At 40.2% G+C, this 17,291-nt stretch overlaps 1 protein-coding gene across 1 annotated transcript; it reads left to right on the top strand.

Annotated features, from left to right (window-relative positions):
* The first annotated feature begins 1,678 nt into the window (after window positions 1–1,678).
* On the top strand, window positions 1,679–13,036 carry LOC139665931 (probable E3 ubiquitin-protein ligase HERC3). Its single transcript, XM_071544989.1, has 23 exons — window positions 1,679–1,904; window positions 2,093–2,204; window positions 2,418–2,494; window positions 3,613–3,834; window positions 4,159–4,250; window positions 4,412–4,542; window positions 4,837–4,961; window positions 5,060–5,136; window positions 5,238–5,368; window positions 5,487–5,546; window positions 5,648–5,753; window positions 6,339–6,537; window positions 7,280–7,434; window positions 7,748–7,870; window positions 8,146–8,244; window positions 8,914–9,024; window positions 9,168–9,308; window positions 9,542–9,708; window positions 9,906–9,972; window positions 10,107–10,177; window positions 11,655–11,838; window positions 12,054–12,156; window positions 12,449–13,036. Exons 1-23 carry the CDS (start codon window positions 1,679–1,681, stop codon window positions 12,655–12,657), a joined length of 2,988 nt encoding a protein of 995 aa, XP_071401090.1. The 3' UTR covers window positions 12,658–13,036.
* The last annotated feature ends 4,255 nt before the right edge of the window (window positions 13,037–17,291 follow it).

Here is a 17,291-nt window from a genome sequence, read left to right as displayed (position 1 = left end):
ATAACTCAATATTTCATTAAAAGGAAGAATCCAAACATAACTTTTTTATTTTATTTTTTTAATTTTGCACAGTTTAAAAACAAGAAAGAGCAGACATGAGAAAAAACAAAGACTATATGTAGTGCAAGGTAAGCGGCAGGAAACCCTGAGGGGCTCATTTATGGCCTCTCCCTATAAACATTATAACACAGTATAGAAGATTTGAAAAAATAAAAATGGCTCATTGGCTCATTTTTGGCTGATAACATCTTAACACATGTACACAAGCCCTCAGCCATTAATTGGCTAAAAGTAGGTGTTGATGCTCTTATGGCTCCATAAAAATCAACCAATTTATTATTTATTCAATTTATCAAGTTTAATTTCAACCTGTTTGTCAAGTCCCTGTAATTGGTGCTGCTGCAATAAATATACTTTGTCTTATTGCCCACTACCAAACACAACACATATTTAAATTAACTTTGAGCATGACAGATAATACCAGATGTAAGGTGGTTCACACAGACTTTTGCCCATTTACTCCACCAGCATCATGCGTTGTAGCCTAATTGAAGGTGTCGATCTCACTACTGTCTTCCAGAGTCAGAATTTATGAATCTGTGTGTGTTATGCAGTAAATGTTCATCTCTGCTCCATGCCACCACCAGGCCTGCACAGCTCAAACATGATGGAGGTAGAGACTGGTAATATTATGGCCCTCCCTGCAGCTTGCATAATAAAGATGAAGGCTAAATTTGTCTTTATTATTATTATTATTGTTTATTTTATTTTTATTTTTTTTATTTTCCTATTTTGTTTTGTTGGTATTTTGGTTTTATAGTTCATTTATACGTTGGTGTATGTGTATGTTCTAGGCCTACCTGAAAATGGTTAATAAAAAAAAAAATAAAAAAAAAAAACCTTAACAGCTGCTGCTAATTAATTCACACACTCACCTTACATGGCCAAAACCTTACATGTTAAGGCTGTCAGCTGGGCAACACTATAAGGCTATTTTCTTCCAGCTATGATGAACTTCATTTTTCATGGTAGGCTTCTTTAACACAGAGATGATAAACATTCGCTCTCTCTCTCTCTCTCTCTCTCTCTCTCTCTCTCTCTCTCTCTCTCTCACTCTCACACACACACACGGGGCAAACGTAGCTCCGTAACGGCTCCCGTGTCAGTCTAACGTTAGCTAGCAAGCTAACTCATGCAAACAAACTTATTTGAAAGTGAGGACTTTTACCTTGATACTTGCAAGACAGTATCTTCTCTCAGCACACGGGCCTTTAGATAGCATAAGATACAATAAGATAAGATAACAAAAGGGGTATTTTCCATGACAGCAGCAATACTGTAGTTATGAAAAAAGAGCCGAGTCATTTAGGCTAAGTTTCACTTTAATTTTTGTTTTCAGTTGAAACGTAGTCAGTCTCCAGACACACCTACTGTATGAGAGCAATTTTAAGTTCATACTCACTGGGCGTATTTCCGTTTATGTTCCGTTTCATTGCGTTCATTTATAATCATAAACAATGGCTAGGTTTTGTTTTCCATTTCAACCAACAGCGGGTGTCTGTTCTGAGTAAATGAACCAATGACGTTTAACTTTCGTTTTCGATTCTGACTCACCGGATAAAGCTGACAGTCCGCGGCAGCAGCTGACACAGCTGGCAGTAGGAGAGACGCTTCAACAATGTTTTCGTGGGGAGAGGACAGCTGTCATGGCTTTCGTTTGAAAACAGTAGATGGTTCAGATGTCGCTAGAACAGAAAATTACATTAACTTTTTCGACCTCAGATTTCAAATCACGGATCTTTCAGCAGGTGACAGTGTGGTCGCTTATATCAGAAGTGATGGAAATGTGTTTATCATTCGCACACAAGAGAGCCAAGATGGGAGCAGGGTCAGTGGAAAACAGAGTAAGCATCTATCTTATGTTCTATCTGTCTGTTTCAGTGTATTTGTTTATCTAGCACATCAACTTAAACAATTTACAAAGATTGGCCTGGCAAGAGTAAAAATATTTTCTTCTTGTGGCATGGATGACAATTAGAATTATAACCAGCTCTTAAAATGATGCTGTTTCTCGCTGTGTCCTTACCTTTAGAGAATGTGAGAGGTAAAGAGAAGATTCAGGCTGTGAGTTGTGGTGATGATACTGTCACTCTGCTGTCTGAAGAGGGCAAGGTGCTCTGTCTGGGCACAACTGATACTCCTAGGTAAGGAGACAGGAAGAGTGTCAGAGAACCAAAACTGTCTAAATTATTTTGCTGTTGAGTGCAAAATGGGACAAATGTATACATTTTGGGACATCTGATTTGTTCTTTTGTCCCATAAGAAAATCAGACAATTCCAAAAAAGCACTTGAAAACATTGTAATAGTTGTTGAACTCCAACATTTGAACTCTGCTGTGTCTCTCTTGCTCACTCAGGCCCTTGGAAATTTCGTGTCACATACCAGTATCTCAGGTTGCTTGTGGAAGCCAGCATTCAGTTGCCCTGACTAAAGGTACAGTAAAGTTTACAATAAACTGCAAGCTTAAAGAAGGATTCAATCAATTCATTTTACCCCCACCTCAGAAAACTAAGCCTGTATCTGTCAATGAACATTAATTTTGCATTTTTAAGCAAGCCACTAGGTAAGGTTGTCCCCATCAGGTGTATGTGGGATTAGACAATGCATCGCGATTGGCTGTCCATCAACCAATTTTGATTGGGATTGGCCATGTTGCAAATGGCTTGTTGTGGTTGGCTGTTTGAGAGAGGGGAGGGAATTAGTCTCATTAAAGCTTCTGATTCACTGTAGAGCTGTGCAGTTATTAAGCAAGCCACTTATAGTAGCTGTCAATCGACTGATCAGAGCCCATACTCCCACTGCATATCCGTCTCTGCTTTGAGTGGCAGAAAAAGTCTAGAGTCTAGTTTATAAAAGTTGGGAGTTATTGGAAATTTTGAAATTGATATACTTGGGTTTGATACTCTAAGATGTTGTATTGGTCAGCTTCACAGACAAAACAGGTGATGAGCTTGAAAGGAGCACTATGCTAGTTTTCACTTGTTCATATACAACTACCAGGGCTGTAGTCAAGACCACCTTAGTCCAGTCAAAATCAATTTCAAGACCTGGTCCAGTCGAGTTTGAGTCAAGACGAGGTCCAAAGAGGGTCGAGACCAAGTCAAGACCAAGACCAGAACAAATCAAGTCCTATTCAAGACCAAAACAGGAAATAAACAATGTACTTATTTTTCAAAACGTAAAAATAATGCTTAAGGACTTTCATGAGGATCAACAGAGCTCTGTACTAGACCCTCCAACATCCAGCTAATCAATGCACAGGAACTGACTTATCAATGCATGGAAGTTTGAGGGCCATTACATACTATTCACAGGTGCAATCCCTTAAATTCTCTTTGTAGTGCTGGAGAGAAAATAAACAAAGGTGCACCAGGGGGTGAAAAACATATCTTTATAGATTTTAAAATAGGAAAAAGTTGAGTCAACATCCAGTAGTGTCCGAGACCAAGACAAGTCCAAGATGTCAGAGAAGTAGTTTAGAGACCAGACTCGAGTGCTGCAGCCCTGCACACTACATTGGAGTGCACAAAGTCATAGTAATTTCTGTGCAGATGGCCAGGTTTACACATGGGGCCAGAACTCCAGGGGCCAGCTAGGTGTGGGGAAGAGGAAGCCCGGCGTCAGGTCTCCCCAACTCCTCAAGTCTCTGTCAGTGAACCCCCTGGTTCAGGTCAGCGCTGCAGGAGACCAGAGCTTCGCCCTCTCCGTCTCTGGAAGTGTGTGTGGCTGGGGCAAAAACGACTGCGGACAGCTTGGGCTAGGAGACACAAAAGGTACTGTAACAACATCTGATATTTCTCTTTTCTTAATGTTTTGCCATTTTTATGTTGTATGCACTATGTCTAAAGATAAATTCACAATAAACACTTGTACAATGCCGGGAATATAGTGTAGTACCATACAGGTCAGGGTAATACAGTATTGTATTGTAGAAGTAACATGTCAGTAGTATTTCTATTCACCCTGTCACTTTTACCTACCTTCAAAGGTGAATTTCACCAGCAATAGCAGTACACTAGTAATATTTCAGCCTTATTAATGTTTTATAATGCCATTTCTACAACATGCAAAACTGAATTTCAATATATTTTCTATAGACAGACATACGCCAACTCCTGTTCATTGTTTGAACATGAAGAAAACCGCTTACATTTCCTGTGGAAAGGACCATACTGCCATTTTGACGAAGGTTTGACAAAGAACGCTTTATGACACTTTCACCAATAATATTTACAGCAAAGAGCATAAGTATTCTAATGTAAACAAAAAAAGGGGATCATGGTAATTTGTCATAACAGCAACCTTTTATTTCCATGTTTTAACAGTCAGGTTGTCTGCTTGCTTCTTCAGGATGGCACAGTGTTCACATTTGGCTCTGGTCAATATGGGCAGCTTGGGCACAACTCATTCAGAGATGAACTACGTCCTCGGCTTGTTGCGGAGCTCTGGGGGGCAAAGGTCACCAAGGTCGCTTGTGGAAGGTACGATACACATATCACCTTTTCTCTAATGCAGGGATTCCCAGACACTCATGGCTCATGACCCTTAAAACCACAGGGATGCCTGTTGGTGAATCCTGACTTTTGCACAGACTTTGATAGCACTGACATCCAAAGATGATATTAATTTCACTTTGACAAATATTGGATGAAGCCTGGAAGCTGCAAAAAATTCAGGAAAAAAAATGACTGCTCTCTGTTCTCTATGCTGAAAAGTAGCAGGTCAAAGTATCCCACTGTCTTTGTTGACATTAAAAATACTATTTGTTCAAACAGACATCACACATTAGCGTTAACGGACTCCAAGAGGGTCTACTCCTTCGGCTGTGGAGAGCAAGGGCAGCTGGGACGTGGAGCGGGGAGTCACCAGTCTGTGCCTCTACCAGTTCAACTGGCACAGGGTGAATATATTTCTCTATAGTAACAGAGTTGAATAACGACAATGAAATAAACTCATTTAGATGAAAGTCAATATATATATTTTTTATCGCTATTCCAGAAACCACTGATGGTCACAAAATCGGAAACATCTATGCAGGAGGAAACTGTTCTTTTGCGATGTGCAGTTTCAATGAGGTACCAACACATTACATGCAGACCATGATGATTAGAAGTGAAACGATAAGCAGCATGTATGTTTTTAAGCAAAACAGTAAGTCAACTTGTTTTCTTCACAGGAAGTTCATGAGGGGTCAAACAGTGGCAGTATGGATAATGTGACACAGCAATCTCTAGATAATGTGATAGATAACGTGATTGACAAATGGGTCTCCAAATGCAATTCAAAGTCATGGAAAAAGATACAAAAGTAAGTAATACAATGAAGTACTTGAGTACTCTATTTTATCAATACTTTGAATTTATTAATTTGGATGCAAAGCTCCATATTTTCTCAGTTATGAACTCAAAATATTAAAATGTTACAGGGAAATCAAAAAGATGTTTTCCTCTGCGTCCTGTGTGAACAAAAGCTTCCTTGAAAGAAGGTAAAAGTGATGCTTCTATACATGACTGTCACTTCTAAAGTTGAGTAACTGATGTATTATATTAGTGTGCCTTTACTTTTCTCTGTTATTTCTTTTATCAGCAGCGATAAGCATTTCCAGACCTCACCAACGTATTCTGGCCTGAACTTGTCAGTTGCACGACGTGCTTTCAGGAAACTGGTGAAGAATGACAGAGTGTTGGCAGAGGTACTGAACTGACATGTTGCTCCTCATTACTAATTATCTGGGAAGGTTGGGAAGTTTACTTTCAAAATGTAATCCATTACAGGTTACTAATTTGTAATGTTCACACTCAGTTATTAACTTTAAATCATGCAGATTACATTTTGGATAGTGTCATTATCATCATCTAAAACCATTATCAACATGTATTAAGACACTGAACAGTCAAAAGGCCTTTCCCCCAAATTCAGCCTTTTCAAAGGTATATAATGTGAATATTTCTCAATGGATTCAAATGGCATTTTATTTGTAACCATTATTACTGTAATCCTGTTATTACTCCCCAACCCTATTTATAATAAGCCTGCCAAGTTGTCTGGATCGTGTGTGCTAACATTTCACTGGTAAACTCACAATATTCAGGTTGCAGGGTGAATAGAGGTGCTGCTAGTATCCTGGGCTCCTGTGAAAAACTACGCACATAAGACTAAAAAAATGCGCTATTAGTCCAGATGTTTTGCACTCTGACACTACACCAAACACACACACACCCTACATGCAGCACCCCTAGCAGTGAATGACTCTTGCCAACCCTTTTCAAAATACCAGGTGGAGGCTGTTGTCATGAACTCACTGCTTCCTTCCCTTGGTGAGAATCCGATCGGAGTGGAGGGACTGAGGATCTACCTGCTTCTCACTGAGCTCCTCCATATGATCCAGACACACAAACTGCAGCAGAGCACAAAGCTTCCTGAGGCAGTCGCTGCTGCCATGCTAAGACTTCCTGCTGCCAGCCTCCAGGTCCTAGGTACTGTTACCACCACACAAGGCACTGTGTCTATACAAGTTTCAACATTAAAGCTGCAATTGGCAACTTTGCACTTTGGCGGCTCCAAGTGGCAGCGAGAGAAAACTGTTTGGATTTTTGAAAGTTTGACTTTGTTGCCCAGAAATCATGAAACATGGAATCAGTAAACTCCTCAGATCTAAATTTTGCTTCTTAGTGGCTGGTAGGGCTGGCGATTGTGAAAAAAAAATCTTTTTGCAGCAGGTTCAGCCATCATTGGTGAGTCCAGCTTTCGCTCAACCTTTGCACAGAGAAGACACCAGAAATGAATTTGGGCAAATAAAACAAATCTGCAACATCTTAGTTAGTGGGGATGGGATGCTCTTTACTGTTTCCGCCCCAATTTGTGATTTAGGATGATAAGACAAATGTATTTTTACATAAAAAATCTTGCCTAATGCAGCTTTAATGAGCCTGGAACTTTTTCTAGCCTCCAGTGGTTGGCCCAATCTCAAACCTAATGTATCAGCCAAACAAGCTACATGGCAACTAAACCTGAATATTCATCAGGGCAAGCCCTGTCACTTTAAGCCATGACAATAAAGGCTTTTTAGATTTGAAGCTTTAAGTCTCTTCTCTCCTTATTGGATTGGACATTGTGGATACACCTCAAGAGTACTTTTCTTCTCACTTCTTAGAACTAATAGCTCAGTTTTCTATAAATTACATCGCAGTTTGCAGATGTCCATGTTCTGTTCCACAGAGGATTGGTGGTCCTCTCTGAAGCCCTCCACCATGGTTCAGCATGTTGAGGTGTGGAAGCAGGCCCTGTCACTGATCATGACCACTACATATCTGACTGATCCTCGTGGCACTGGAGTCAAAGACCTGCTGCAAGTCCTTCGACATCTATACAACGTTAGTGTCCATTGTCACTTTTACTATTTCAGTTACATATTTCAAACAGGGCTCAGTTGACTAAGGCGCATACCATTTTAATTGCAACGTCCCGGATTCAAGTCCCTCATCCCTCATCCCCCTCTCTCCCCCATCTTTCCTGTCTCTCTTCACTGTACAACTGTCCAATAAAGGCAAAGTACCAAAAAATAATCTAAGATATACAGTATATATACATATGTATGTATGTTTATTTTTTTCAAAAAGCACTGAATGGTGTCCTACTCTCCTATATTACAAAATTAAGCTTTTTGTTTGTGTTCTTGTTTTAAAGGCCAATAACAGGATTGTAGGACCTCGGAGAATGGCGGAAAGCACTTTTTGGTTGGAGATTACATTCAACCCACTATTTCTCGCGGAGGATCTCAGGCTTTGGCGGTCAAGGTCACAAAACCAGGTAAAAAAAAAAAAAAAAAGCACCTGCTGATAAAACTAGTTTCAACATTCGTTGCTCTATAGATAAGTGAGCTAAGGCACGCAACATGTGCTTGTAACATCATGGGTTTGAGTCCAGCTCATGACCATCGTCACGTCATTCCTTCTTTCTCTCCCCTTCCTTCTGTCACTTTTCTCTTGATACGGTCCAGTAATGCAAAAACAGACAATATTTTTGTAAAAACTTGTTTCATCAAGAGACGTCTATTGGTGAATGTATGATCTTTCTTTCTTTAGGGTGCGATTGATGAGCCTCCTGTCTTTTGCTGCTTCCCATTTGTGATGAATCTGCAATGCAAGAAAGCAGTTTTGGATGTCAATGCCACAGTCACACAGGTAGGTGAAGTCTTGAAATGTGCCTCACAAGAACAAGACTGTATATACAGTACAGTACAGAGTCCTGAGGGAATATCCAACAAAGTTTATCAGTGTTTTGGCTTGATACATTTTGTCCACGTGAGAGACAAGGTTACCTGTCGGTTACAGAAAAAAATGGCAAAATTGGAGATAAAATATTTCTGCAGGACACCTATACTATAACATTACACACTAGCAACTGATTAAATGATTCTATTAAAGTGCAATGAAAGTAAGAGTAAAATGAAAATAATAAAAAAAAAAAAATTGTCTCCAACAATATCATGGATACACATACCTACCTTTTTTTCCAAATTTTATGTGCAGCTTTAAAACCCATCACAGTCACATCAGCAAATAAAGAAATGCATAATAGAGGAACCCCGAAAGCAAGTATAATCAAGATTAGCATTGGACGTAGTTAAAGGCAGTCATTTTACTCTTCTATTCAGTTTCGTGTTAGATTGAAAGGGGGTGGGATCCAGAATCCCTTATTTGGGCCAAAAAAATTATGTCACACTTAAGAGGACTATGGTACTTAAACCATTGACACGGTGTTAAAGGAATTGCTTGCGGTATGATAATCGTCATTGTTTTTAATCATGGTATACCTCAATACTGGTATGTTGTTACATCTCTATTCCCCAGTCGTCATCCAATAGATACTTTGAGTTGAGGCTGAGGCGAGTGTCACTTCTGGAAGGCACCTTTGAACAGCTGGGTGATGCTGATCACAGTGACTTCAAGAAGCCACTTGCGGTAAATATGCAATTTTGACCGTGACTCGTGTATAACACCATCGCATGGCCAAATTCACACTAAAAAGGTGGTGTTATTGTGTAGTTACTCTTTAATAAGTTTTATTTCAGAAGGAAAACTTAATGTGTATCTTTTTGTCTCAGGTCTATTTTGATGGGGACTCAAAACTCACAGATGTCTACAAAAGAGACTTCTTTCACCACTTGTTTCATGAGATGGTGTCAACTGAATCTGGGATGTTTATGTACAACGACTCCAAAACGCTGGCATGGTTTCCCTCTGAAGTAAGATTTTTGATTCTCATACAGGCAAATCACATTTGAACCACAGACCAAGGATTCAGTTTACTTTCATTCCCTGCTGCTGCTGATGATAAACAACAGAAGAACAATGTTCAGTTTGAACAGTTTAGGTCTCAAGGAACCATGAACAATGATGAACACAAATACAAGCAATTCATAGATTTCTTCCAGTGTTTCACTGTGACTAATATTATACCTTTCATCATCAATAACAGGCAACACTGGGGGAAGAGAAGTACTTCCTGTTTGGGGTTCTATGTGGATTGGCCTTATACAACCAGAGTGTCATACACTTACCCTTCCCAGTGGCTCTGTTCAAAAAGCTGGTCAATGTAGAGCCTTCACTGGAAGATATGATGGAATTCAGCCCAGTCATTGGAAAGTAAGTGAAAATGCACATAAATTTAAATAAAACAAATTTGTGGTTTGAGATGCTGATGCTTGAGAGGTCTTAATATACTGTGAATATTGTGCTCTATCTGTAATAGAGTAAACATTTAGTTTCATCTCACTTATGTTAAGCATTTCAAGTTAAGAGATTTTTAAAACATTTCTTTTGCTTGATTGTTTTACCACAAGGAGTCTGCAGTACATCTTGGAAGACTATGTGGATGATGATATAGAGAACTTGGACATGTATTTTTCAGTAGGTATTTCACTTTAACAGGCGGCCAATAATTTGTCTCATTTACCCTACTTTCAACATCCAACCAATCATCCATTATCATTTCCAAAGGTCTTGCAGTGATATCGCTATCTTTTCCGTACTCATTGTAACAGGTTGACTGGGATGGGACAGAGGTTGAACTTGATCCCCAAAACCCTGGAAAGCCGGTGACAAGTCAAAATAAGTAAGAATATGAAAACATTTATAATTCCTAAATCCGAAGAAATCAGACCAGTTTTAATATACAATATACGCTACTTTAACTGTACATGATAAATACATTGCATAACACAAAAGCTGCCTTGCTGGTAGACTTCCAACCATATCATACATTTTGTGTGACATATTCTTCAGATGGATTCCTGACCAGATAAAAGTAATGTCATTAAACATGAAAGTCTCACAAACATTTTTCTGTGGCAGAGCCGAGCGGCTAGGGATGTATAAATAGTCTCATTGGTTTAGTTAAACCTCAATGGGCGGAGCCAAAGAACCACAGTTTACGTTAGCAAACACCACAATAACGTTAAACTGAAGCCCAGTGAAAAAGGCAAGGGGTTAGAGAGGAGGAAGCTAATATCATGAAGCCTAGTGCTCTGCTACTAACTGAACTAGATGGCACTCAGTAGAGTGCATACCTCCGCCAACACTATGCAATTCAATATATGCCAGTTCCACATGCCGGATTTTCACCAAAAGTTAATAATTTCTTCCATGCCACATTACCAGTCAGGGGATGCACACATTTTCATGACTGTACCTGAAATGGGACATGAGATCTGTCTGTTAAATTCTAGCCACTTTAAGCATTTTAGCCAATTATCACAACACCACATGGCCAATCAGCTCTGTATCTGTTCAGTTTCCATTTGGGCCGCCCTTCTACCACTGGACCAAGTTTTGGAAAAATTGGCAGGTCGGTTATGTCTAATCCGGAAATTAGCGCTACAGTCCCCATAATATTATTTGATTGGGCCAATAATGGAGGGTTTGCCTCTTCAAATGTCTGTTGATAGGCCACAAAGTTTGATGATGTGTGAATCCGTTCTGAAGTAATGTACTTTTTATGAGAAGCCACATCCACTGTCACGCCCCCCTTCGGCCAATAGGTGCAAAAAGTTAATCAGTAATTCATTGCCCCATGACCAACTTCATGGTGTTGCGTGAATCCATTCAGAAGTTACGTGCCTTTTTATGAGAAGTCACGGCTGCTGCCATGCCACAGTCGGTGTGAAAAGTTAATCAGTTCTTACTTGCTCCATGACCAAAGTTTCATGCAAATCTGTTCATAACTTTTGGAGTTATCCTGCTAACAAACAGACAGAGCAGAACAGGGCAAAAACATAACCCCCATCTAACTCCATAACCCTTGTCTAACTTAGTGGAGGTGAAAAATCTAGTCTATCTATACTAAGTTATCTAGGTAAGCTAGTTAGCTAGCCTTCCAAGATCATGAATGCCATGGTCATGAATGAATGAAAAATCTTTATTTATATTTGACCAGAGGGCTTTTTTCGCGATTCAAGTTTGCTAGGTACAAAACTTGCACTCCAACAAACTTTGGTTCTTTGGCTCTTCTCATTGAGATGTAACTCAACCAATGAGATTATTTCTGCCTCTGAGAAATGTTTGTAGAACTAAAACTCCACTCTGCTAAACAGGAAGGAGTTTGTGGATGCCTACGTGAATCACGGCTTCAACACATCAGTGGAGGAGGTGTTTGAGGAGTTCAGACGAGGTTTCTTCACGGTGTGTGACCTGGACGTGGTGAAGCTGCTCAGACCAGAGGAGCTGAAGGGACTGCTGGTGGGCAAAGAGACCTACGACTGGGCAAAGCTGAAACAGGTATGTGACTAGCCTCAACTGAGACTAAGATTGAGAATCAATCTTAGTCTCAGTTGAGGCTAGTACGTGACAAGAGATCATCCTGACCTAGTTTGAACATTCATCCAAACTGCAGTTGGTGCAGTTTGGATGAATGCATACTGCATCTTCATGTACTCAGAGCTTGATTTTGATGGTAACGATGTCTGTTTCAATGTGTTGTTGTCTGTAATTAGAACACAGTTTATGAAGGGGGGTACCATGACCGCCACCCCACCATACTGATGTTTTGGGAGGTTTTTGAGGAGCTGACCGAAGATCAGAAGAAAGCTTTCCTTTGTAAGTACTGTACCTAATCTCATGTTGTTGTTCTTCAAAATTGTCAATTTTTTTTTTTTTTAACGAATGTAGTTTGGAAACAAATCTTGCATATCTTGCACAGCATAAGTTGAAAACACACATATTGCTGCTATTGACTTGCTACTGATGTTCAACACATGCTTTGTGCCACAATGCTTTGCTCCTCTATCACTGATTGATATACCACAATAGTGATTCAAGCTATAACCAGTTAATGAAAGCTTTTCCATTTGCTGTTCTAAACACCTGGTGTCACTGTTTCCTTCTCTAGTGTTCGTGACTGGTTTTGCCAGGGTGCCTATTCTGGGCATGGACCAGGTCCGGATGAGGGTTTGCGTCCTGTACCGCTCCACCCAGCAGTATTTCCCTGAGGCTCTGACATGCCACTCTATTCTGGAACTGCCCTTATACTCAACTAAGGAGATGATGCAAGCCAGGCTGACAGAGGCTCTGAGCCACAACAGAGGTTTCTTTGAGTGATGGTGGATGATCAGCTGCAGTTTGTAGCCGTTCTTGCTCAGCTGTGCTGCTGTGTAATAACAAACTTGAATGATTGTACTTCTCTGATGAAATGTTATCGGAATTTCATGAGTCAAAATTTCATGATGACACGTTCCTGAAATATTTTGTTTGCAGGTCTTAAGTTAATATAATATTTCTTATTTAATAATGAGTTTATTTAATAATGAGTTTTATGTCAGCAATCATTTTGTAAGAGTGGGTGTGACTGTTCAATAGTGGACATCTGATTTTGTAACAGAATTTGTGAATATTTGTATTAATATGATAAATGAATAGTTCTGCGGACCAAGATGTAAAAAAAACCCCCAACTTTTGTCATTATTTATATTACATACAGTAATTACATTTACAATGTCCATGCTTGTTAGGTTTATAAGTTATATTTTCTATAATTGTAATATAAGAAAATCTTTGTCACAATTTGTGAATTGTTGGAACATTAAAAAAGATATATTCCTCAGTGTCTGCGGTCTGTGAAATAACTGGCATAACTCAATATTTTATTAAAAAGAAGAATACAAACATGAGCCAACTTATTTTGGCTCATTTTTGACACCTACACAAACATATCATTTTATAGGAAACTGGTTTAAATCAAACTGCAGCATCTCTTGCATGTCTTCACTGGACACCACAATGCCCTGTCTGAACTAGGAGCACAACAATCCATCACCTTTATTTAAAATTTGTATTCCCATTTTTATTCTGCTTGGGTCTGGTATTCTGTATGTTTTGCTTTTACACTTTTGATAATAGTTATTGTGGTTGCACACATTGATTTCTAAAGCCAGAATGAGCAATACTCCTTTAGAACAACAAATACTTCACCATATCCAATTCATTTTGAGCAAGGGTTCAGCCATCAAACAAAATGGAAGTAGCGGAAGTGTTGAAAATGATGCATGGAGTAATACATCTTGTGTTAATGAAAACTCTTGTGACAATAACCATCTTAAGTAGTGTATAAAAGACTACCATATAACGTCAATGAGTTATGGGTATTTTCATGAAATTTGCTAAGTACATTCAACAAGCAATCATACTGCAGAACTACATGTTCAGTCAGCAGTAAGACATGACAAGTGCAACAGCAGACATGAACAAACACTCCAACAACATAACAATGCTATAGCTGTGAACATCAGGTTTGTTCTGCTACAGTTAAGTTGTTGCTTCTGACAGCTGTGTGCAATGAACTTCCCTTATTTCTGAATGCTTGTCTTGAGTAGGAACACTAAGAGAAACCCTACGGCGCTAGTGACTGAATCTCCCCTTATAGGGAAGAAAACACTGAACAAGAAAGGGGTCATAACTCTAATGGAAAAACAATATCTTGTTATTTTACACATACTCAGTATTAGTTTGTCACTTGTGAGCTTATTAGTTTATATAACTTATTAGGTCTTATTAATTATTAGATCCGTTATATGCTTTTGATCAGCAGGACCACACAGAGGAACCATATGGTGAAAGTGAACAGAAAGGATTAAGTTACCGCCCCCCATCCTTCATCTAGGTGACAGCGAGTAGAGATAAGTGAAACCTGGTGAGGTCAAAGGTCAGGTCATCAGGCTGTTTGCCAGGTTTATGAAACATCAACAGCAGCAAGGAAGAGTTTGTCTTTTTGTGCTGTGGCCGAATGGCTCCTGTGTTTCCTGGTGGCTCAGGGGTTTAAAGTGAGCATCATGTGCTCACAAGTTCAATCACAGACACACTCTCTCACAGAGCCTTTCTGTCGCTCTCTCTGTATATGACCAGTGATGTGGTGGCTAACCTATGAGCTCCAGGCGCTGATCATCACAAGGCAAACCACCGACAATATAAATAAAAAACACTGTCTTACATAACTTCCATCATTTTTATACTACTTAGTATGATGTGTACTATGAATTTATGTTAGGATTTATGTCAGGTTGTTCTGTTTCCAGAGTTATTGATTCTGGATTGCTTATGCAACTAAATCCATTGAGGTACACAAATGGATTCAGTCTAAAATGTATTTTGCAATCTCGCTCTCGGTTGAAAGAAGGCTAGACTGTGTAGTTCAAAAGACAGCTTTGTGTGCCTTTGTGTGTGTGTGTGTGTGTGTGTGTGTGTGTGTGTGTGTGTGTGTGTGTGTGTGTGCAGGGTGCAGGGTGTAGGGAGACTGAATGCACAGATGAAAGAAAGGAAGAGAAAGAAAAATGATTCAGGCAACCACTGTACCCTACTCCTACTGTATTATACTGACCACTAGATGGCGCCTTTATTCTGCTGGGAAGACTGAAACAAAGGGCAGCTGGGATGAGATCATCAAGCAGCTTTAGGATAAAACAATGCTTGAAATTTGAAACACACATCACCAGAAAGACTAAAGAAAAAAGCAGGCAGATTACTCATGCATGACTCAGTGTAGGTTGATGCTCAAATAGATAACAGAAGGCTACTATACAAAAACCACAGAGAAACTTTAAGTCCTATGAGTCATTATACACTCACTATTCAGGGCCATATAGTCCCTATGGGAATATTATAGGAATACTATAGGCATTTTTCCTTAGAAGGTAGAATATTCAAGTTCCAAACTAAGAGCTACCTAAGAGTATGAATGATAAAAAACTTGAATAATTTATTCCGATGAGCAACTGTTCTGCGTCAGTTGCTGCCAAAAGGAAATTCTAATACAAACAATACAGACATCTTAGGAATGCATGCTGTTATGTAGGCTTACTGTTATCCTATGGCCCGCTGTACCTCCCTACCTACTGAGAGAAAAACATTAAGCGGTTATATAACATTTTCTTGGACTTCCGAAGCATTCATTCAGTCATTTTCCTCTTGGACTCTCTCCGTGTGCGTCTCCCTCTCTCTCTCTATCCCCCTGTCTCCCTCTAGGTCTCTCTCCCCTCCCTCTCTCCACTGCGCACGAGAGGCTCGCCGCCGCCGGGCGCAGCGGGAGCGAGTTGGAATGCATTGACGTCAGAAGGAAGCTGGACAGACGCGCGCACGAGCACGCGCGCGCATGAGATGTTCCGTTCTGTTCTCCTCTGTCTCTTTTGCGGAGCGAGCGCGCATTCACGGACAGACTCCGGAATGAATTAAGCTAGGTAGCCAGTCATGAAAAAGTACATGACTACAAGAAACGTGGACATGGAGTGTTATGAAACAGAAAAGGAAAGCGACACTGTCATTTTCTGCATTTGAATTCAACCTTGACACCAAGTGTGAGGCTGTGAAGTGACTGGACCGTTATTGAACAGCTCGCAGCTACGGGATATTGTACAACAATGGTAAGTTAGCACCGAGCGTGACTATTTTCATTATAGCCTGTTTGGCACAATAGCGATATTATATTCCTGTAGCGTTGTCAGTGAGTCGCTGTTTTGTTTTGAGATGTTCAGCAGTCTCACACACAGCAGCCAGGATGATGACTACATGCGTATGTGCCAACTCGGGACTGCAGCTGCGGCCAAGTAGAGAACAGCTGGCCTTTACACAAGTGTAGCAGCCTTATAGGCAAGACTACGCAGTGTTTTGGATCAAATAAAACTGTGGACACAAGTATATCAAAGGATGGTCAGGCGGACGAGGCCTGTTCCTGTGCACTTATACAGTGAAGCTGTGATAGGGGGCTTTAAGGAATTTGGTAAAAGGTTGTTGTTGTCTTTCATTTTGGCAATCATGATGCTGTTGATAGTGATAAACACTGATGATGAGGGTAAAGAGGATGATGATGGCAATGACAGTAATGGTTGTTGTTGATGTGGTGACAATGGTGATGAGGAGGAGGAATATGATGAAGAAAACAACAAAGGTAATGTGGAGAGTGGCGATTGCTTTGCTGATGTCAGTGGTAATGAAGACAGTGATGACAACTTGTTACCCTGGGGAAGATCTGATGATGACATCATCCTATCTAATGCCACCCTCTCACCCTCTCACCCTCTTACCCTCTTAGCCACAGAGGCTGAACTAATGACACAGAAACACACACACATGCACACACACACTTACACACACACACACACACAAACATACATTATGGTTTCCTATTACAGTATTGATCTTGGGTGCCATTTGTGCTGGATGGGTGTTATCCGAGATAGAGCCAAACACGGCCCCTCCACATCATAGACAATAAAACACTATTTTGCTCTCTACTGTGCTCCACTGTACTCGACTCCATCCTGTTACTTTCTAATCTACTCCTCATTACTTTATTTAAACCTATTCTGTCTTTCTATGTCTTTTCTGCCTTTGTGACAAACTGTGAAATGTGATCCCACTTCTGGAAACTGTGTTATGGTTGAAGGGAGGAGACAGTGGCCCCTTTGGGTTAAAGGACAACATTATCATCAATTATTTTGTTTCAAGTGTCTATCTGACTTGTGTTGTCTTTTCTTTCTCCTGCCAGGCAACTCCCCAGCAGTGAGGAACTTTGCCGGTCTACGCTCCCCACCTCCCTCTTTCCCTGATACCCTGACACCACCCTCCTTCGTCTCCTCCTTCCCTTTCTCCCTCTTTCGATCTTCTTGACCCCCCTCCACCTCCTAAAGCCCTACAGATTCCAACCCCCTCCCCATCCCCCTTCCAAACCCCTTTTCGTCCCAAAC

Source organism: Centroberyx affinis, unplaced genomic scaffold, assembly GCF_046629955.1.
Source record: "Centroberyx affinis isolate AG114_WGS23_722 - 3 ecotype Tasmania unplaced genomic scaffold, CSIRO-AGI_Caff_v1 ptg004742l_1, whole genome shotgun sequence".
In the NCBI taxonomy this organism is placed as follows: Eukaryota; Metazoa; Chordata; class Actinopteri; order Beryciformes; family Berycidae; genus Centroberyx; species Centroberyx affinis.
The sequence above is the reverse complement of the archived record's forward strand: the minus strand, read 5'-3'. Positions and strand labels throughout refer to the sequence as shown.

What these genes read in the sequence shown, in the direction of transcription:
- LOC139665931 (XM_071544989.1), top strand. Translation starts at nt 1,679, where the DNA reads ATGTTTTCGTGGGGAGAGGACAGCTGTCATGGCTTTCGTTTGAAAACA. An exon ending in TGCCAGCCTCCAGGTCCTAG is followed by an intron (nt 6,538 to 7,279) that starts GTACTGTTACCA and finishes TCTGTTCCACAG; the next exon opens with AGGATTGGTGGTCCTCTCTG. An exon ending in ACTTCAAGAAGCCACTTGCG is followed by an intron (nt 9,025 to 9,167) that starts GTAAATATGCAA and finishes TTTTTGTCTCAG; the next exon opens with GTCTATTTTGATGGGGACTC.